At 43.3% G+C, this 22,964-nt stretch overlaps 1 protein-coding gene across 1 annotated transcript in view; it reads right to left on the bottom strand.

Moving 5' to 3' along the window:
• Positions 1 to 8,356, bottom strand: part of DSCAM (DS cell adhesion molecule) — a 442,603-nt gene extending 434,247 nt beyond the window's left edge. The window contains 1 exon segment of the mRNA XM_050332764.1: positions 8,299 to 8,356. Coding sequence (XP_050188721.1) covers positions 8,299 to 8,341 — 43 coding nt within the window. The 5' untranslated portion in view covers positions 8,342 to 8,356.
• Positions 8,357 to 22,964: the final 14,608 nt, after the last annotated feature.

Below are 22,964 nucleotides of genomic sequence, written 5' to 3'. Positions count from 1 at the left end.
CCTGGAGGAAGAAAGAATGGGAGGGAAGCAGAGAGGAAGTGGAGGGAAAAGCATTGGGAAGTTCTCAACAGTCAGAAGACCTGGGGTGGGGGGATAGTAAAAAATGAACATGCATGAAATCAGAATCTAACTGACTGATCAGCCCAGTGTCTGGAAGAGATGATACCTTGGCTCAGCCATCCCTCAGTTTTTAAATCATTCTGTCTCTCCTCATTATTGACCTTGTTCCCTGACTGTAGTCTGCATGACTATGTTCTTGCAGAGCAGTTATTTGAAAGGAAAATATTGGTTATTGGTTTGTAGACAAGATAAGGATAACCACTGGGGGCTATCAACTAAGTAAACTGACTTCAGTCCTACATTTATTCATAATTTTCATTTTAGTAAGACTACAAAATGTTTTCATTTCTACTGAAAAAGGAGTTGCAGTCCCAGTCAGTTTAAAAACAAAACTAAAGCAGCAAGAAGCATATTACCCTGGGATAACAGTAAAGCAACAAAACATGGAATATTTCAGTAAACAATTTTTCCCCCTTTTTAATAAAAACACGCAAAGATGTGTCATGCAAAGGATTTGTGAATATTTGGCTGAAATACAGTCCAAAGCATTCAGATCTCAATCTTCTGAACCAAACATTTTCCGTCTTCTTTCTGATTCACATCTATTTTAAGGCTGAAGATGGCAAGTTTGAACCACTCTCCCCCAGATTTTCAGGTAAACCAAAGTCCCGTCGCTGCACCCAAAATAAAGGAAGATAATCTCAAAGAGTGATTAAGAGACCAGGAGTTAAGAAGGGAAGAGGAGCAGAAGTGGGAAAGGTTTTCAGTAGCTTCCATCAGTCTGGAAACAGGAGAATCAAAAGCCTTGTGAGAACAGGTTTTCCTCAGAAGACTTCATGCCCGATTTGATACTGGAAAGATTCAGATAAATGTTGAATGCTTGTCAAAACCAATCGCTAAACCTTCTGATATTCACTGGCTACCAAGCTTAATGCTTATATCTATAAGCTCACAGTCAGCCATTTTTATCAGGGCAAGCTGCAAAAATTAAATATTTTCCATGAGACACTTTAGAATTGCAAAGGAATTTCTAGTACTCTAAGTACCATTAGGAAGATATCTGTTGGAAAGCTCTGTTTGTTACTGTGAAGCTGAGAATACTCGGGAGGGAGAAACAAAATCTTGGCATCTGCATGGAACTGCTTGTTAAAGCATCTGTGCTGCTGCTACCTATGTAGTCCACCCAAAAAATGCAAGGGAATAAGTACAGTTTGCTTCTTATACTTCATCCAAAACCACTGACTACTCCAAGCTGATAATGGGCAAGAATATTGTTATCTGGCAAAAAAAATGTGGTCTCTCGCATGACCTGTTCTTACAGTATACACACAATTAGCCATTCAGTCTTGATATGCTCATGAATTAAAGCAGCAGCTTTCAAAACACTCTAGATGGCTTAATACACAGTGAGCTTTAAACCAGAAAATGGAGATTGGTTTGCTTTTTTTTTTCCCCTCTGCCTGGAGTTACTCTTTTCTCGTGCAGCTCATTCCCGGGGTTCCAGTAACATCTGGAAGGTGTGAAAAAGCAAACTTACCCCATTAGGTGGTTCTGTGAGCACAAAACAGGGGGAAAAAAGAATTTCCTCTGGATATTTGGTCAGAAGACTCAAGACCTAAGTCAGATGCCTGTTACTTTTTCCAGTACTTTCAAGAAGCTGGAGTGGGATTAGTCTCCCCCTCTCCTCTGCCCGGGTGAATAGTTATACACTTACACACATATTAAAGCAATGACTTAATTATATTGTGCTTACACCCAACAAACAAATGGATTGAAAATGGACAGCAGGTTCAAAAGTTATTAGAGAGAAGGAGGAGAGGAGCTGGCAAAGATGTTTCTTAGAAAACCATGCTAGAGTAAGGCATGGAAAAATCCAGTCTGTGGGAAGGATTTTAAAGCCCCGTGTATGATTCATGTTTTCTTGAGAGAATACCAGATTTCTCTATTTAAAGTAACATCATCAAAACATAGGGCAGTGATTTTTTTTTCTTTTTTTTTTTTTTTTGGTGGTGTAGACTTCTTTTTGCATTGCACCTTGCAAGCAAACAGAGAAGGTAAGATTCTCGCTGCTTAAAGAACTGTAAACTAAAGGAAAAATATTTCCTTTCAGAAGGGAGAAGCCAGGAGAAATATTTTATTTTTTTTTTAAATTTTCACTTCTTCATACAGGCAAGTTTGTTCCTGACTTAGAAAAGGGGCAGGGGAAGGAGGGGGGACATGTGAAATAGCTAAAGATGAGGGCAGGGGACACAGCACAGAACATATCAAACAACTGTCTTGGGTGAAAACCTGGGCTTGCAGAAGGGCAGAAAGGCTACTCTTCGTGCTAATTGGTTCTCACAAGAGAAAGTGGCATAACATGACATACAAGCATTGTGGCACTGAAGATATCCCTTTAAAAGTCTCCAAATAAAGATGAACTAAACCCCTCTGTGTGTCTGATGTATGTGTAAAGACAAGACATTAAAGACCACAGCACTAAACGATTGTAATGCCAAGATATTATGGAATGATTTACATATACTGAAATCATAGGCATTGCTGTGCCACACAGCACATATCCTAATGTTGCAGCATGAAAGGGCTGAGTCAAGAGCACTATTTCATTTTTAAATCTGATTTTCCATTATTTGGATTAGGAGTCAGAACCTTTTAAGAAGACATCTAGGACTACTCTGGATTTGGATGTGAGCATGTATATATACACGTAACTGCTTCTTATTAAGAAGAAGAGTTGGGAAAAACAAAATTTGAAGGAATGTCACAGCTTCAACAAGGCTTTTTTAAAAAAAATTAATGATGGTTTCAAACCCCTGCAGACCTGTCTGTAATAATTGTTACAGTGCAATCCATTAAGTGCTGTAATTATGTGGGAAGAAGGTTATCCCTGGTCCTGAGCCAAAGTCTGATTTCTATTACCTGCCCAGGATGCCAGTGGCTTACACAGAATAGCAACCACACAAACAAAAGAAGAATTGAGCTCTTGGGAGCCAATACCCCCCTGAGCAGAGTCAATAGACGGGAGGCACCAGAAGAGCAGAGCTGGCCATGCCAAAGGTGATGCACAGAATCCTCAGATGGCTCCCACCTCCTTCCAAGCACCAATGAAGAGACAATATCTCCGCTTGCAGATTGCTGGGAGCTCGTGAGAGCATGGCTCTTCCCACCCCTGGTGCAGAGGAGGGGGCCAGAGGGGAGCAGCAGCACCGCAGAGCAGCGGTGGAGCAAGGATGCAGGGTTGCCAAGCAACAGCCAACCACGGGAGGGGGGAGTTAAAATGGGGAAGGGAAACAGATATAAACTGTATTTGCTCCTGTGGGGCCACAGTAGCCCTTCCATCTGCTTCTCTTCCTGCTTCCATTGAGTTATGGGTGTGGACTCCACGAGGGGATTTGGCCACAAGCGTGTCTTGCGTCATGAGCTCCAGTCGGCTCCTCCAGGAGGTTGCAAGAGGGAGAGCCGTAAGAAATACTTTCTTTGCCAACTTGTTGTCATGGATAACACAGCAGGAACAGCAGCAGGCTGCCGTGGGTTCTCCTCACAGCTTGCCCCAAGACTCAGGAATGCAAAGGAAAGCCAGACCTTCACCTATCTCCATCAGCAACATCCCTTCTGGTGTGCCCTCGTTTGCCTCAGAGGCACACACGAAGTACAGGAGGTATTTTTCCCTTCATGCCATACAGACTTTCTATGTGACAAGTGGAGCCTGTGTATTATCTCCAGATAAAATCCTTGTTTCTATTCTGCGAGACCATAAACATTTGAGGAAGTAGAGGAGGAAACCTTCACAGAACGTTGAGGCAAGAGCCTAAAAGCTTTTTAACCTTCAGCTATTCTGGCGAGGGGAGACCAGTTAGAGAGGGGATGGAATATACAAAAATAAAGACTCCTGACAGCTCATAGGGCCGGAACACATATACTGGAAAGACTTTTATGAAGGTGGACCTCAGAGATCCCAAGCCTCTCTCTGCAAGGACAGTCTACCACTAACCCAGCTCCCCATGGCCATTCCCCACATTACAGCTTTCACCAAACCTGGCTGCTGGTTCCAGCTGCAAAGCCTTGTGGTGCCCTGCCTCTTACCTGGTGCAACTCAACATTTTCAAGTCCACTCTCAAAAAATCTGTTTGTGATCCCCCTGTTTCACTGACCCTTTCTTGTCTGCCCACGCTTTACACCCATTATCTCAGATCACCAACAAACTGTGTGCTTACACACCACTGCACAAATAATTCTGTCTCCATAATGCGTTTTCTACAGTCTATCATTGTTTGTTATTACAGAGGAAAGAAACAGAAAACTATGCAGGAAACTTTGCAAACTGCATTTGCATTTACTTTTGAGAACAGAACATAAATTTTACCAGTGCAAAGACCTTCTCTGTGCCTTTCAGGTCATGGAGTCACACAGAGAAATGCAGAAGGTTATAAAGCAGACAGTTCTCTTTCTTTCATCTGGAAGCTGTGCCTCCTTTAATACCAAAAGGGAGGAGTAAGCACATTTAAGAGATGATTTCTCCCATCCTACAGCACCTGTCCAAGGTAGAACAGAAAATGCACCCTGGAAGCCTCTGTTCCTCTCTCTCCATGTATTATGTGGAGAAGCTCCAGTGAATTGCACCATAAACACTTTAAATTAAGCGAGATGAGCAATGTCCACAGCAGCCAACTGTTGCTGAGTTTTTAAATAGCAGCAAGCCCACAGGCAGGATTTGAAGGCAGCTAATGGAGATCTTGATTCTTGGGGAGGAAATTCTTATACAAGAGCTGAAAAGGACTTGACTAACTTTGGCAAACAAGTGGTAATTTATATGTTGGTTGGATGTGGAAAAGGACTCCAAGTTCTTCCTAGAAGAAGTTTGGTAGGGCTGTGTTACAGAGGATTTTAGCAGAGGAGAAGAACAACATGTGATATAGAAACAATGGGATATCCTGCCCAGTGAAGGGTTTCACCTTAAAATGAAAGGCTGGGTAAACATGAATGACAGCAGCACACTGGACTGGGGTTAAAGGAGAAAAACCAAAATTGTCTTGTCATTACCTGTGCCAACACATCTGGAGCACTGTGCACCAGTTGTGGGCTCCTCAGACCAAGAAAGACAAAGACATCCTGGGGGGAGTTCGGTGAAGGATCATGAAGTTGGTTAAGAAACTGGAAAATCCAATGCATGAGGAAAGGCTGAGAGAGCTGTGACCATTTAGTCTGGAGAAGAGAAGGCTCAGGAAGACCAAAAATCTTGGATGGGATGGTGTAAAGAAACTGTAGCCTGACTCAGTGGCATTCAGTGAAAAGACAAAAGGCAATAGACACAAAGAGGAATCAATCAGCTCTATTTAAAAGATTTTATATATATATGTACGTATAATGGCCAATCTTCGCGAGCGAAGATCCAGGGAAGGTCTTTCCACCTTCCAGCCTGCGCATTGGATTTTTTAGGTGAGACACAGTGTGCGCGGAACTGAGCCCACCCTTTAATCCTAAGGTTCATCTGCCGGGGCCAAGCGAGCTTGGACGGTGGCAGCGAGGTCCTTAGGACGTAGGTGGGTTGCCTTTAAGGGCTAACGAGCCCCACCTGCCCGGGAGTGGCCCTGACCGGGAATCGAACCCGGGTCTCCGCGGTGATAGCGCGGCGCCTTTACCTCTAGACCACCAGGGGCTCCATATGTACGTATATATATAAATAAAATGTGTTTGTTTTAATGATGAGGGTGGTCTAACACTGGCACAGATATCCCAGAGAGTTTATGGAGTGTCCATCCTTGGAATTATTTAAAATTTGACAGGACACAGTCCTGCTGTCATAGTTGGCTCTGCTTTGGGCAGCAGGGCTGCTGTAGATCTCCCAAGGTCAGTCTCTTGGATCTGCAGCAAAACCACTGACTCCATTCTCCACAGAGAAGCTGATCTGAGTCCAGCAGAGACTGCTGCTGTGGTACTTCTTGATCATTTCCTTGGGGACTGTTTTGTGGGTTTGGTTGGGGTTTTAATTTTTTTTTTAAGTATAGCCACCTGTCAAAAGTGATCTCTTCACCACCAACACTTATTTTTAGATAATGGTGGTTCATTTAACAAGCCTACATTTACTAACAGTTACCACAGGTGGGTTGTCTCTGAGTTTAAGTGCTCATAAAGTGAGTAAACAGCATCAATATCATCCGTGCAAGGGACAAAATGGGTGAGTAAAAAGAGCTCACCTGCCTTTCCTGGAGAGGACTGTGCTTCAGTGGAGTGGGAAGTAGGCTGTAAATGCATTTTCTCCGCTATTCTGGAATAGTCCTTCCAGAACTATAGACAAAATAACCCCAGCCCTCAGCATACAGAGGGGGTGTGCAGGCCACAGTCCTGGGGGAGGGGAGGACTTTGGTACTTGGCACAGGGCACAGAATGCCAGTGTTTGTCTCCAGAGCGATCAGGGATGCACCTTCCATACATCCTGTTTCATACACAGTTATCACATCCTTGCTGATTCATCTCTTCCTTGAGCATACTGTTTCCTCTCTCCCCACCTTACATTCATTCCTCTCACACAGAATTCCTTCCTGCTTCTGTCACTCCTGTTGGGTATATCTGGAGCCTGTCTGTTCCCGCTATCTCTTTCTTTGAAACGATATGACCACAACACAATGGGCTTTAAGCCATTTTTTTTTAGCTGAAGGTTAAGCTAGAAATCTCAAAGAGATACACCTGTCTTGCATAACATCTCCTTGTCTTTCCTGCACAGCAATGCTGAGAGAATAACTTCTTACTGTTTTGGTCTCCCTGCCAGAGACGTGGATATAAAAATGCAAAGTTATGCTTAATGGGTTACAAGTCAATAAACGGCTCAAGAAGATATTCTATCAAAATAGGTTTATTAAAAAAAAAAAAAAAAAAAAAGTAACCCAAAGAAAATGCTAGATGCTGAATTACTGAACTGTACTAACTTTCATATCTAGGTACAAGTTTAAGACTGATCAAAAAGTTAATTGGCAGAATACATCCTTTTTGAAAAAAGCCAGATTCAGTATGTTTGAAACATTCTGCCATATAAGTTCAGAATTTCAATACAGTTTCTAGACTGGAATCTTCAAATGACAACAATTGTTAAAGAATAAGATAAACCACAGCAATTTAAGGGATTTTTCCATATTAAGTTTGGAGTTTTCCTGTGAGTTTAGAACTGAAATTATAGCATGTTAGCATTTGTCACAGAACTAAATTTCTGTCTTTCAAATAGTTTTAATACACATACCAAAACCTTCACTCTAAGGACGAGTTTTCTAATTATTTCTCTATTTAGATTTTCTTCCAGATACATACGCAAAGAAGTCTGGTGACCTCACTTTAAGCCCATGGCACAGACAAATCTCTGCACTCGGAGTTTTCCAAAGTGATCAGCAGCTGTTTCAGGTCGTGACTGATGGGAGCTGGCAAAGCTTTGTGGGAAAATGGCAAAATGCCTGCATGTATATGTCCAGCTCAAGTGTTACAGCCTTCTCACATAAGTAATAATCAGATCCCCCTAAACAACCTTTACAAGATGAGGGGGGGTGGTGATGAGGGATTGGCGAGATCTCACTTGTCTTCAGTAGTTAATATTAAGACATGAATTCTCAAGAAGTCAGTACTTCATAATCATAAAACAGAATTTTGCCCCATGCCTTGGAAGCCTGCCCCAGTGATTTCTTGTACCCAATACCCTTCCACGAGTGCAAAAACCTACTTCTGAATTCATTTTCTTGGAAGATACATTTATATAAGGAGTAATAGCAAAGTGTTAGAGCCCAGCAGAAATAACACACGCAGCTACCACACATAACCTTTCCGATACGTAGGAGACAAACTAATAATACAAACTAAGACCTTCCAAATACAAAATACGTTAGTTTTCTATCCCGTGCAGGGTGGCAAACGACGCAGGGAAGGCTATTTCTCCCGTTCCAAAAGAACATGTCCTTTTGCCAAATGCGGGGGGGACGAACGGGAGGATGACTGGGGAAGAAGATGCCCTTAGTGCCTCCCCCCCCCCCACCTCCCCGCGCAGGTTGCTCTGATGTTTGCAGAGATGCCGCTTCACTCGCGGGGCTGTCACTTCGCTGGGTAAGCGAGTTTAAACGATCGCAGGGCGAGCCCAAAGCCAGCGCGACGCGTCCAACCCCGACAGGCACCGCCGCGACCCGCTCGCTCCCCTCTCCCGGGGGAGGGCGAGGATGGGGAGGAGGGAAAAAAGGTCCCCGCGGCGTGTGGGGGGGGGCTCACCATGCGAGATGCTGTGGAGCAAGGCGACGGCCAACATCCACATGCCCCCGCCGCTCCCCCGCTCGCCCTCTCCTCCTCCTCCTCCACCACCACCTCCTCCCTCGGCTGGTGGCTGCTCGGAGCCTGCGGGGCCGCTCGTCCGCCCAGCGAGCGCTCAGCCCCGCCTGCAGCCCCGCGGCTCCGCCGACACTCGCCCGGCGCTCGGGCGGGGGAAGAGGCGGCCGGCGGCGGGGGCGGGAGGCGGGTGCGCGGCGCCCAGGTGTGTCCTTGGCTCGGGGAGGCGCCCGCAGGGCGGCGGGGGCAGGGCCACAGGTGACAAAATCCTCCGGCGCGGCCACACGAGCATCCCCGCCGGCGGCGGCGGCGGCGGCCGGCCCCTCGCACGGCTCCTCACACGGCTCCCCTCGGCCCGGCGGCAGGCGGGCGGGCAGGCGGGCACATCTTCTTCCTTTTCTTTTTTTTTTTTTTTTTTTTCCCCTCCTGTCCTTCCTTCTGTCTTTCCTTCTGTCCTGGCTTGCCTCGCTCTCGGGCGGCTCGGAGCGCTCTGAGCCCGCCGCTCAGCTCCCCTGGCAGCGCTAACCCCAGCCCTCCGCAGTCTTAAAGCACCACCGGGTCCGCGCAGCGGGAGGGGAGGGAAGGCAGCACCGAATGAAACAGTCGTTGTGATGTGTATGCTGCGATACAACAGTGTCAGTGTGTGCCCAGAAAGTGCTCTCCTCGTCGTGATCAGCACATTCCGGCTGGCGCTCTGGAGGAAACAGTGGGAAGGTTAGCTTAGATTACGTGTAAAACAGTGTTTACTCGTTTTAAAGGACGTTTAATCAGTCATACAAAATTGTGTGTGTTGTGTTGTATTCCAGCTACTGACCTTTCTCACTTGCCATATCCTTGCTGAGCTGTAAATACTTCAGTGAATGGAAGAGCTTGATTTTGCACTCTAAGTCAAAGAGAGGGTGTTGGAGCTGTCCAGAGTGTGGTGCTTTCTCCTAGACTGGTGACAGCACTAGTTAGGCTTGAGATCCAAACCACAGATCCTAAACCCAGATCAAACAGACATTTAGGGCACTCTCTGCATGGGAAAAATGAAACATCTTCTCTTTTGTTGCTCACACGGATAAGCAGCAGGGTAAGGTAAATAGATTACTAAAAATTATTTTCCCCGGATGGCGACAGGGTAGAAACTGACCTTTCAAGTGGTCACAAAAGGGGACAGGTCTTGGGAATTTCGTGATATGCAGAATCACTGAATCTTCAAGGTTGGAAGAGACCTTCGAGATCATCCAGTCCCACCAACTCAGCACTACCCAGAAGAGGCTGTATGAAAGAAAAGCTGAAGTGGTTATACAGGGAGCTGAGCAAGAGACTGTGATAAAGGCATAAAACTCCTCAATAAAGCAACAGCAGAAAAAAATATGGACAGTGTAGTTGTTGAAACAATTAATAAGACAAAATAGCAGGTGCAAAGTTACCAAAGCTTTTAAAATATGGAATTATTTATCGTTTTATGTGTTGGACTGGCAGGGAAAATTATCTTCTGGGGTATATTTTGGCAGGAAGCAGGTCTGTACATACATTCTTGGAAGGCCAGAGAGTAAGCTCCTGCAGTGATGGAATATCTGCAGTGGAGAACAGGACACATGATGTGGTTAATGGGGGGGAAAAAAGGGCAGATAGTGTTTATGCTGAAATAGAGGCAGCAAGTTCTGGATCCACGAGCTGAGGGAGAGGATGTTGTCAGGAGCAAACTCCAAAGTGTGGCTTGGAGCAGCTGTAAGGATGGAAATGTTGGCAGTGACAGAGAACGGGGAGGGAAATTAGAGACAACTGAAAAGATGGATATGGTTGGTGTCAATAGGATTAGCTGCTCAACAAGATATTTGGAGACATAGCTAAATGATTTACATGTGCTCTCTTTAACGTGTTATGGGTATATCTGGCAGGATTTGGGGAGCAGGGTGGGAGGACACCAGGGAGTGTCCCCATGCTGGTGACACGCAGGAGTTCGTGCCTGAGCAGAGGAAATGAGTGAGAAGGAAGGATCCACAGAAGAAAAGAGTAAATAAAAAGGAGTGGCAAACCCCCCTGCAAAGTGCAGACCCCAATCTCCATTGCATGACTGAAGGGACTGAGTGTACCTGTTGCTAGACAAGGGGAGGGAAGACTAAGAAGCTGGAGGACAATTGTCTGGACTGAACTTGACTCTTGGGAAAGGGAGGAAAGATGTTTCCCTAAGTGTTTGTTTAGCTGAATGTCTTCCTTTTTCTCAATACCCAAATCAGTAATGAAAAGTTTATTTTCATTGGCAATAAATTAAATTCAGTGGAATTCCCTGAGTTTCAGTCTTCTTCTGAGAAGATATTAGTAGTAGCCCTGCAAGCAAATGCAATGTTTCATAATACCTGCTAAAGAACTGTTGGGAAAAAAAGGAGAAAAACAAAAGAAAAATCACCAGTTTTCAAATTAAGGCAAACTGCAAAGACACTGAATTAATTGTTAGTAAGATTCTAAACATGGGCTTGGCTTCCACTTGCTTCTTACATAAATTAAATAAAAAAAAAAAAAACCAGCAAGAATTCTGTGGAGCAATACCATTTTCTTTACTGTAGGATGGATAGCAGGAGTTTTGTATCCAGAAACATTTTCCTTGGTATTTTACATACACTTCTGTCAAAAAGGAATAATGATCAGTTGTGAAACAAATATTCTCCCCTCAATTCGAAATTATCAAAATGGCTTCATAAATCAGCAAAGGGGGGTGGGGGAAACCAAAAAAAACAACTTGTCAGATGGTTTCATTGTTGTTCTTGTATTAAATACCTTTGCTGTTGGCTTCCTGGTTATGTGGCTTGGAAGTTCTACTGCAAACCCTTTCATTCAAACAAACTTGAATTTCTAGAAATGTATTTTAATGCTAAAATGTGATGATTATGCACAGGTATTTTCTTTTTAATGATGAGAGGATCGTTCCAAGTTCTCAGTGTTTTGTGCTCACCATTTTTCTGGGGAGGGACTTCCCAGTGGTCTTGCTGATGCATTGTCTGACCCTGCAAGAAGCACTGAAGGGTTAATCCACTGAGGAATTCAGGTGCTGGAATAATCTGTGCTGCAAAAGCCAATTTCTAAGTGAGCTCAGAGATATTGGAACTCACAGCCTTAGGTAGTACCCAGTGTCCTGGCAGTTCATGTAGAAGAGTTAGGCACTGCAAGATGGGATTCAGGGAAAATAAGTGGAGAGACACATCAACTGATGGGAAACACCTAAAAGGGAAGAGCTTTAACACTCACCAGGCAGAGGCACTGATGGGCTGGGTTCTCTCAGGAGAAGCAGAAGGGGAGACAATTGACTTCTGCACTTGTTCTACACCCAACAGAGAGAGAGCTGGCTGCAAATAATTACCTGACAGAAATCACAGAAATGGTTGACCCTGGTTATCCTGTCTTCTTTGTGGTAGTTCACTTGCCTATGAGACTTAACACCCAGCTCCTGCTTTTTTCCAAAGTAGTATTTTCCCATTCTTTGTTCACACAGAGCAAGGGTGACTTAGAAGATGTCGTATGATGCCATAGCAACCTCATCTTCTCTGAGGCAAAAGAGCTGGAGTCCTTCTCCAAAACAAGCAGGAGTGCACTGGAACACGGATCTCCCACCTTCAAAGCTGGAGGTCTCGGTTTTTGGGTACGGGGTGACAAATGGGGGTGAGAGGAAGGACACTTTCTCTGCTCAGTTCCACCCTTCAGCTGGCAGAGGTACAGCAGAGCAGCCCGTGCCAGGGAACAAGTCAGGGTTGTCAGCACCCTCAAGACATGAGCATCTTCATGCATGTTCTGGGGCAAGAAATCCAGGAGGTGACTGCAGGCATATCTAGTCTTACAGTGATACTCTGTGCTGGAGGTCTTTCTTTGCACAAAAACATAAAGAAAGATATATAATAACAGGAGAATTTACAGAGACTCTTCCATTCCCTGTGATTTTCTAAACATCATTTTCAATTTCTAATTCATGAAAGCCTCCTTGCAGTTTGTTCTCAAGTCCTTCTGTCGTCTGCCTAGCACTCTCTTTTTTTTTCTGAAAGTATTCAAGTCATTAAAAATGCAAGTACAACTATATATATCTCTCTAATACTATATATATTGTTATGGAGATAGTTCTAAAAGATAACATTATGAAGGATCTTATGAAAGATCTTATCTTCATGTGAAAGCTATTTTAATACCTTATCAGAGGTAACTGGGGATCAGTTTTGCCCTCTGTAATTAGCTGAAATTACCTCGACCTTCTCTTTAGGCTGGATGAACCACATGCAGAACTGTTACCTCAGGTATTCTTGGCTCCAAATCTCTGCATGTTGAAGAATAACATGTGAGGAGCAGAGAGGATGGGAGGAAAGGATAGAGAAGGAAGATTCATCTATACCCAGCTAACTCCTCCCAGCATCAGGGTTTATTAAAACATATTTCAGCCTACAGTTATTCCACAGGATCCATCCTCGCAGAGATTTATGCTGCAATTCCTGGATTCAAGTCCTCTGCAGAGAGACAGGAACATCTGAAACCTGTAGGCAGGTGGAAGAGAAGCTAATTCAGTGAGTGGAAAGGCCCCTTCCCCTCTCCAAATGAGCATATTTTCAGCAACCATGTTCGTGCTCATGCTCAAGTCTGTCATTTTCCCCCTTCTCCTTAGAGCATCTGGGTCTAGTTAAACGTGTCTGAGCACATGACAGGTTATGCCAGGGTCTCTCTTCACATCCAGGCTGGCTGAGAGAGATTCCAAACAGTCTCATGTTGAGCCCTGCCATCCCACATTAAAGGGAAAAAAAGAAAATAGTTGCACGGATAATAAAACACGATCTTGCCAACAAGTTTTAACTGAACACGCAAGAAGGAGCAGGCGTAATTTTAGAAAGCCCTGAGTTATAGACCTGAACAGCAAGTGGCAGGTGCACACTCAATCAGGGATTCTGATGTAATTTCTGCCAAACCTTCCAGTTGTTTTCCTCGGTCTTCGTCAGACAGAGGGATCAGCCAGTTGGCATTTATCCAAGCCCCAGCCCCACTTGGGCTCCAACCAAACTGCTCGTCCCAAGCATCAGAGCTGGATTAGATGAACATCAGAGTTAGGTGTTGTTGGTGGGCTTAAGGTAGCAGAGCTTTTATTTGAGCTCACCTCCTCAGCTGCCTCAGCTGCTCATCAAACATCCAGAGTGGGGGCATCACTTCAGACCTGTGAATTCTCCACAACCTCAGGACAGGTGAGGGACTGCATAGTGATGCCATGAAGCAGAAATGTGATTTTTGCTATCACTTTCTAAATTTTTTTATTTTTTTTTTTAAATACGTTGCATCAGCTATACCAGGCTGGGCCAAGAAATCAGAAAAACCCCAAGGGCGAATAAAAATCTCCCACAGTCATCTCTACCAGACCACTGCTGATATGTACAGCTCAGATTCAGGCTTTATCCAAGACTAAATCAAAATGACCAGTGCCTTTCACAGTGCTGTCATTTTCCCAGAGCAGGCAGAATTAGAGTTTTTGTCACAAAGAACAGTTTTTGAGGTGCTTTTGCTGCTAAAATTAAAGAGCAAAGTTGACTTGCTGAGTATCCCTCAGCTCCCTTTCCCTTTATCATCCAAGAGAACTCCTGAGGTTGCTGGAGCTGTGTCTTGCCACGCTTCACCTGTGAAAAAGAAGAGAATGAAAGACTCAAAAGTAGGGCAAGACATTTTGGACAGAAGACAGCTTCTTGAGCAGATGTTTAAATAATGTTTCCTAAAAAAAGGCAGGCCTCATTCTCCTGAAATAAAACACTCTGTGTATCAACTAAGCAGATCTAGAGTGGTTTTAGTGATTCTCAGCAACTGCAAACAGTAGGAGGTACCAATAAGGAAACAGCATGACTGAACTAATTTCCTTTGACATGGCAATAACCCCAAGTAAATCTGCTTTCTCTTCAAAGAGGCAAAGCTCAAGACAGTACTGCATGTGGGGAACTCTTCACTGGGGTCAGTTGTTTCATGTTCTGGTGTCACATTGAGAAAACCCACATGTGAAAACTTCATTTAACAACAGATCAGTAATAAACTGCTGGTGGGTCTGTAAATGACTCACGAATCAGGTCTGCCTTTACGGATATTACCTTTCCACAGTGATGCTGGTGGTGTGCAAAGGTTTTCAAGGGAATACAGAGGGTTTTGGATCACACAAAAGTCATTTCTCCACGGACAAATCACCTCTACATTTCTTCATGGACAAATTGCTTTTTGCCTTCTGGTTCAGCTCCATCTGCCCTCACCATCCTGGTAGTGCCTTGCAAACAAGAGGGCTGTGAGCAGACCAGAGGTCAGGTGGCTTCAGAAGCGAACAGTTCAGCAGACAGGCATCTCAAACTGATCAGCAAATAGTCCAAGTGCTCAAAAACAGGAATATACACACACAAACCACAGTGGGAAACAATGCTGTGGGTCAACATCAGATGAATGCTCTCTTTAGTTGACTGGCCAAAATATCACTGGCCAAATGCCAGTGAGAACGATGCCTGGCTTAGAAGGGCTGTTAACTGACCCCTTCATCGTGGTTTATTGTGCCTGAACATGCCCAGGCAGGAAAGCACCTACTGGCATGGCTGTACCCTCTGTCACCCCGTGATGGATGGCAGAGACCTTGCCTCTTGTTTGGTTCCAGTGGTGTAACTGATACTGTAATTTCAGCCACAGAGAAATGTTGGAGCACCTGAACCCCCACCACAGGGCTATTTACTGACAAGAGAAAGGGCTCTGAATACCAAATAAACCCACTTGAGTACCATGGGACCAAAGCCCCAGGAGAGGTTGGAACCAGCAGCCCTCAGCAATGTGTTTTATGTCTCTCTGTCTCAGTGACTCCACTTGCAGAGCTGAAGGAGGGAAAAAAAAAACATTTCCTCCTTTGCAAAGAAGTGGAACTCTCCTGATGGAAAGGCCACAGGGATCCAGGACACGGCACAGGCTGACACAGACTGAAGAGAGGAACGAGGGAAGGAAACCTGCTGAGATCAGGTGATTGCTCAGGCAGGCAGGGCTTGCTAATGAGTGCATCAAGAATGTGCTTGATTTTCAGTTTTGTATGAACCCAAGAAAAGGTTTCTCCGGGGAATTTACAGCCTTTGTTTCCGAGAAGAGATGGAGATGAAAGCCGTGGTCAATAATTTTGCAATTTCATAAAACAACATGAAATTTACTGCACAAAATGCAGCAACTTCATGAGAAGTTCACCCCAAAACACGGAACCTGCTCTTCAAAAAGTACCAACACAGACTTTGCCACCTTTCCCTCAAAGCATGGGGTGGATTTCTTTGGTTCTGCCTTATCTGTGGTGAAAACAAAGCAAAAGCAGATCTATGCATGATGCAAACTTGCAATACACATGAAAAGAGAATTAACAGGCACAGGTATAAACTACAGATCTGAAAGTCTTGGCCTGTGACATATGCACAAAAAATGGTCAGTAAGTAATTGCATTAAAGAAGTGTGTTTAGTTATCTCAACTGATGCAGTTTCTTGGCTGCAAGACACTGATTTTTTAATTTTTTTTTATGTTATTTGTTTTATTGGCCTCCTCAGTGAAGAACTGATGGAAGGTCCTTTTCCCTGACCTAGTTAGGTAAAACTAGGTCTTCATATCTGCTGCTTTTGGATGGCTCAGATTTCTAGGTGTCCAGTTAAGACCCACAGTAGGAACATTGTTTTAAAGCATCATCCAAGACTGAAATTTGCCTCAGCAATAGCATCCGTGGGGAGGGACAGCTGTTTGGTTTTTCTGCTGTCTGATTGGAGCAAACCAGATTATTAACCCTCCTGGAATTCCTGATTTACCAACGCTGCCACAGCAGTGTGCAGTCACTGCTCCAGGTAGAAAGTAATACCTGAAAAATGTATTGGTTAATAAATCAACATCAGATTGTAATATTAATTGTCCCTTTGAAACTGATTCTCACCAAATATCACAGTTAGTGGCTGCTTTGCTAACATGTTAATGGATCATTAACTAAAACCAGTCATTAACTGCTGCTGTTACAGTTTCCATTAGGATTTATTAAGGCAACTTCATGTATTATTAAAAACAAAGTTCGTGGCTCTAATGTTCTGAAACTTTGTCTCCCTCAGGCTTCCACTGATATTGCTTCAAAGGTGGAAACATTTGCCAAACAAGTAATTGTGTCATTCAGTTCACTTCAATTCTCTCCAACAATATTTCTTGCTCTTAAAATTCCTTTTTCCCATGTTCTCCTCAAGGAGAAAGCGACTGTGCATAAATGTGAATGCAAATATAAAAGTGTATATATAGCTTTGTAAATATGAAAGTAAATATAGCTTTGTTAGTTTTTGTAGCTGCTAAATCAAAAGGAGGTGGACTTGGCCTATCAAAAAAAAAAAAAAAAAAGAAGAAGCAGCAGCTTAGAAAGTTGGGTCTGTTAAATATGATTAAAACCACTAAGAGGAAATTTTTCCTCACACAACATGTTACTAAACCATGAAACTCATTGCCCATAGAAGTCATCAGGGCCAAGACCATACCAAGGTTCCCCACAGAGTTCAAACTTCGTATGGATCTGAGTAACTCCATAACTAACAATAGTCTTAAACTCTGGAACACGAGGCTTAGAACCACCTTAATGACTTCCCAGGGTAATTAATTCCACAGTCTAAATAAAAACATTAATTATTAGCAGTCAGAGTGATGTACTTAGGTTAAAAGTTTTATATTTGCACTCACATGGTCTTCCCATGGATCATGGATGAAATTAAGGTCACTCCAGTCTGAGAAGGCTTAAGCTCCTTTACAACCCTATTTTCTTGACTTTGAATCTCTCTCTCTCACTCTCTTTTTTTTTTTTTTTTTTTTCCAGTGGAGAGATATCTGAAAACAAGAGTTTCACACTTACAGCTCATCACATTCCTAGTGTTCTACCAAGAATTTAAAATACTGACAGTTTCCATGTGGTGAAATGAAGGAAAAAAAAAAACCCACAACATTTTCGCTCCAGCCTGTAAAATCAGACTCACATTCACAATCGGCTCTGAGCTGCCCCACTCCATGTCCTTGAGTGCAATTGCTTTGGATCAACCTGGACCCTGAGAAAACAATTGCAAAGCTGCAGGAAAAAAGGGGAAGGGACAAGAGCCTCTTTCTCACCTCAGTGCGAGAGCTGAGCTTTTGTGGCTACAGTTCACTTCTCAGAGAATTTCACTAATTGCTGGATGGTGGGCAGTGCAGGAGTACAGGCTGTTGGCCTCAAGAAGTGTGGAACATTCAGATTCCTTCCATAACATCAGCCTAAAAATGATATTGTCACGAAAAAATTGGCAGATTTTATTCACAGTTTATGTCAACCCAGACAAATCAAGCCATCAAACCACAGCAATTTACATTGCTGCAAAAAAAGTAAAACCGATTTTCAGGCTGCTAAGGGTTTGTAATGTGGGACTAAGTGGTTCAAATGATATCCCATATTGTTATCTGTGGATAAGCTGATATTAGTTAGGAATGCTGAGTTTTCTCCAAATGGTCTGGATTTATTTCATCTCTGCAAGGCAACACTGCAGAGATTCATCTACGAGTACTGCAGTGATAATGTCTTAATTTATATCTCTTGGGGGAAAAAACAGAGAAACACCAGGCTTGTGAATGATATCTGATGATAAAACTTCATGACTTCACTTTTTTTTTAAGAAATCATCTGTGAAATGTTCTTCTATACTAAGAAAAAAACTTCACTGCTATCCCTAAAACACCTGTTCCCACTGAGATTCCTGTGGCTTCATGGAAAGCCTGGTTTTGTGCCTGATTAATTATAACATCTCCAGCAAGATCTGCACTGCTTTTATTTTTATTAGCAACTGCTAGTTAACTGAATAGCTGCTTGCTCTCAAAATGTGCTGTACCTTTGGAAACCAAGAATTTCATCTACAAGGAAGTGAAAGTAGGATGTATATAACTGCTAAACTTACATGCACCTGCTTTTACATAAGCCAATGTGTTCCTGGTGACAAAAATCACAGCCTTTCAGCTCCAAAAGAATCCTTTAAATTGGGAAGATTCGTGGTTTCACCATTAGAAATACCTCCTATCCCAAAAAGGTACATAGATTTCTTTCTCAGCAGAGTTGTCTGAAAACATGAGCTTAAGAACACTTTTTAAAAAGAAAAAATTTGCCATCCAATGCATTGTGGAAATAAAAAAATTTACTTCTGAATGCATTTGACTGTGTGAAAGAAGGTCTCACAAAAGATGAAGGAAAAGATGCCAAGATTCACAAGATAAAATAGTCCTCAAGTGAACGTTTCAGCACCACGATCCATCAAAGGTGGATCACAGAAGCTGACCCACCTTTGTGCACATCCACTCATAACCCTGTAATACAGCAAAAATAAAGGAAAAAAAAACCAAACAAAAAACCCAAACAATCAAAAAACCACAGAAAAATAAAAGCAAACCAACCAAACAAAACCCCAAACAAACTCGTGACAAACAAACAAAAAACCAGAAACCAAAATCCCAAACCTTTCCATTTTCCAGTAGGAACCTTGAATATGAAGCTGTCTTGCAGTTTTCATGCTCCCAAGCCTTGTTCATCCATATATGACAGCATGTGGCTGTATTCTTACTCTCATGCTTTCCTATGGAAGGAAAAGTATCCTGCAAGATTGATGAAAACCTTCCTCTGCTCCATGTGTTCTCAGGTCCTATTAGTTAGGAAAGGGATTGTCTGTAACTTTTGCTGAATTCTTTTCTAAGCATTCCCTTGCCTTCCCAAAACACCCTGTTGGCTTTGTTTTTTGTGCCTACCAACCCTTCTCTCTCTGAAGCACATTGTTTGCTCTCCACAACTGAGAATGTGTGTATATATATATAAAATTCTTTTAATTTAGTTTCCTCTAATGACCCTAATACAACTTGTACCTGCTTCTTAGTTAGGGTTCGAATGACACCATAAATGATTACAAGCCTCCAGGAGCTCACCTATACAGAAGTGGCTTTCAATTATTCTGGTAATGATGGAAAAAAAAAAAACAGGAATGAGTGATTAATAGGAAAACAGCTCTTATACATTACTGTTCAGTAACTATCTCTCAAAGTAACTTTAATAAAAGGAGTAAAAAGAAAGGTGGAGGGTTAGGAAAAGTCACAAGGCCAAATCATAGCATACCAAATTATCATTCAGAGATTCACTACTAGGTGATAAAATAAGAACACTGAATCAAATGTATCCATGTGCCTAATGTATATTTTAAAAATTCATTAAACAAAAATCACTGCCCCTTCTCAAACAATGGGGTTTTTAGCAGGGGTATTGTGGTTTTATTCAGCATCCAGACTATATTTGCGTGCTAAAGACTCGATTATAATCAATAGTCCAATATCAATCAGTCGTCCTTTCCCTAATTTATTTGCAACCTAAGGCCTGTCTATGTGGTCACACACAGGTGGTTGTGTGTTAACTCTACCCGTTCTCTGATCTGGCCAGGCAGGAGTCAGGTCCGGTCCAAAAGCCATAAATCCCCATTAATGAGGCACTGAGAGATAGGTCTTATCACCACGGGCTAATTACAGCACTAATAAAGGCAAGCCTTGAGTCTGGGTGAAGTCAGGCCTGTCTGTCAGAGTGGAGGAATGAGAAGCACCGTTAATGCTACGAGGACTCGTCAAGCTCGTTGCTGGAATTGGTTCCTTGCATAAAAACAACTTGATAATAAATGTGGAAACATCACAGAAAACATTCACTTGTGACAAAAGTGGGAGGAGGTTTGGGCTGTGGGGCCAACACAGCCTTAGGAAGACCATTGGTGGAAGCAGATTGGTGGAGGAGGTCCTTGCCCTCTGCTCAGGACCTGTTGAGACACAGCTGGAGTTCAGTTCTGGGCTCTCTGGAACAAGAAACATGGACAGACTGTAGAGAGCCCAGCAAGGGGCCACAAAGACAGTTAATGGACTGAAGAGTATGAAGAAAGGTTGAGAAACCTGGGACTAGTTAGCTTGGAGAAGATTCAAGGGGAGTTCTTACCAAAGTATAAAAGCAGCTGACAGGAAGTGTAGAGAAGATGCTGTGATCTCAGTATGATGCTGTGATCTTGCCCCAAAGGGCAAGAGGAAATGGGCACAGGCTGAAATACATGAAATACATGAAATTCCACTTAAACATAATGATTGTGGTTTTTTACTGTAAGGGTGGTCAAATACTGGGAACAATATTCCCAGAAAAGCTGTTGAGTGCTCCATCCTTGAAGATACCACAAACCTGACTGGACGTGGTCCCAAGGAATCACAGAATCACAGGATATTCTGAGTTGGAAGGGACCCACAAGGATCATGAAGTTCAACTCTTAGCCCTACACAGGAACCGTCCCAAGAGTCTGCTGTAGTTGAACCTGCTTTGAATCAACAGTCTGAAGAGCTCCTTTGTAACTTCAGTTATTCTTTGATTCTGCAATTCTGTAATTTCTTCAAAATAATTAAAAAAAAAATTTAAAACCATGCAAGTAATTTATAGAAAAAAAATTAGTCACTAGAGAAAAATAGTCAACACCATAGGAAAATTCACTCTGTGCTGAGCCAGCAATGAGGTTGGTAATGTTAGCTGCACCTTTTTTTTCTCCAGTGCAAACAAAGCTCAGCCATCCAATATTAGAAGAGACAATTCCAATCTTTTTCACCAAATCGTAATCAGCACCCACATTGCTCCACAGGGCGTGAAACACACATCAGTTAAAGACATGCTGTGTGGCACAGCAAGGTCATGTATCCAGAGCCAGTTACTGGAGGACCACCAGGAGCTGATTTTCATTCCCCACGTTACCACAGCAGAGGAGCGGCACCGCCTTCTGTGTGCAAAGGCTTGCTGATATTTCAGTGTAAGGAAGGTATGGAATGCTCAGTGGCAGCAAAACCAGGTGCCAGATCTGCAGCTCAGCCCTGTGCCTGGGGACTCAGTGTTCTGAAAAGAGGGAAACAGATCACCGGAGAGATCTCACCTTGCAAGGATCTTCACAACAAAATCCTAACTTGGCTGGTAGGGGAAAAGAGAGGATCACGTTATCCACCGGCAGGATGAATCACAGGGAGCAGAATCTGTGGCAGTTAGAACAGAGCTATACAGCCACTCATGCTTGCATAATCCTATTAAACATTTTCATTCATTTCTGCTTGTTAAAGTAATATGATGACTTCGTCTGGTTTCAAACACGGCAGTGAAAGGAAGCTTTACTTTCCTCAGCCTGCTGTGCTGCTTTACTGCCAAAGGCAACAGCTTTTTAATCCAAAGTAAGAGTTACAAGATGAAATGCACTTACCAGCACGGGAAGGGGGGGGGGGGGGAGGAAAAAAAAAGAAAAAAAAAAAAAAGAAATGAAAAAGGGAAATGGGCCCTTCTCACCTGCCCGTGTAGAACCATGTGAGCTAAATTAGAAACACACATTGTCAGCTGGAAGCTCCTCGGCGTGGAGAGCCGTTGGCAGGGGTTTGACAGTGCATGGGTAGAGCAGGGCTGCAGAGAAAGGTTTCTCTCCCCTTCCCCTTGCCTGATCAGCAGCACAGGAGTCAGAGCTGAGGAGCAATTTTACTGCAAGGCTCAGGCAGCTTTTTGTGAAGGGAAGTCACAGGATTCAAAGCACTGTGTGTAAAGGAGAGTCAGCTTTGGAGTCCATTGATAACACGGGGCAGGACAGAACCAGACGTGGAACAGAAGCCTGTGGCTCTCCCTCAGGGACCTGCTGCACAAAGGAGGAGATGCCAGTTTTGAAGCCCAAAAGATTGAAGTGTAGCAATCATGAAAGTGCAGGCACCTTCTCCTCCAGTCCCCTCAATCCTCTCTCATTTCAATGCACAGAAAAGAGCAGCAGCAGTTTGCTCCCCACTGCTGCCAGCTCCCAAATGCTGCGTTGGGAGTATTAAAGAATTAGAAGTGAATTGACAGGGATCAATACACCTCAGTTCAGTACCACCAGAATTAAAGGGATTTTTACCCAATAACTTCAATGGAAGCATAACTACTGCCTGAATAACAGTGCTTTAGGACTGTTTTATTCCTTCACCATCAACTATGAACAATATTTTAAAAGACTTGAGTCATAATTACAGCTTTTAATTCACCTGATCAGCTCAGTCTCAGTGGTGACACAGTGATTTCAGCCTGTCTCTCCTCACCACTGTGGTAGCACCTTCATCTGCCTCTTGTCTGAGTCTCCTGAGCAAGTAGAACTTGCAGAACTGTCTTTAGGTAGTAAAAAAGGGCAGCTTGGTCATTCTCTCACAAGGCACCTCTATTTAGTACTTAGTCAAACAGGAAAGCTTCACCTTTCTGGGGTTAAACTGTGGAAATGAGAAAGGGCTGTTTCTCACTTTGTAAAGACCACTTTTTCTGATGCCTTCAGTGGCCTTCAGGAGTGGGGAGTTTTACAGGGTCTGGCAGTGATTATCCCTGTATCCTGCATGTGCTTCCAGCACCCTGTCATGCCTGCATTTCCTACAACTTCTGTTTGTTGCTGATGTCTGGCCATGCTCTATATAGATTTCTTATCCTCTTCCTCATGATCATTATTCATTCCACTTAATTTTTTTCTTTATTAATTTTTTTCTCTCTCATTATTTTTTTTTTCAACTTATTGTCCCAGACTAAAGGAATCAGAATGCACAT

This window comes from Myiozetetes cayanensis, unplaced genomic scaffold (assembly GCF_022539395.1).
Source record: "Myiozetetes cayanensis isolate MyiCay16 unplaced genomic scaffold, myiCay2020 scf5-8, whole genome shotgun sequence".
NCBI lineage: Eukaryota > Metazoa > Chordata > Aves > Passeriformes > Tyrannidae > Myiozetetes > Myiozetetes cayanensis.
The sequence above is the reverse complement of the archived record's forward strand: the minus strand, read 5'-3'. Positions and strand labels throughout refer to the sequence as shown.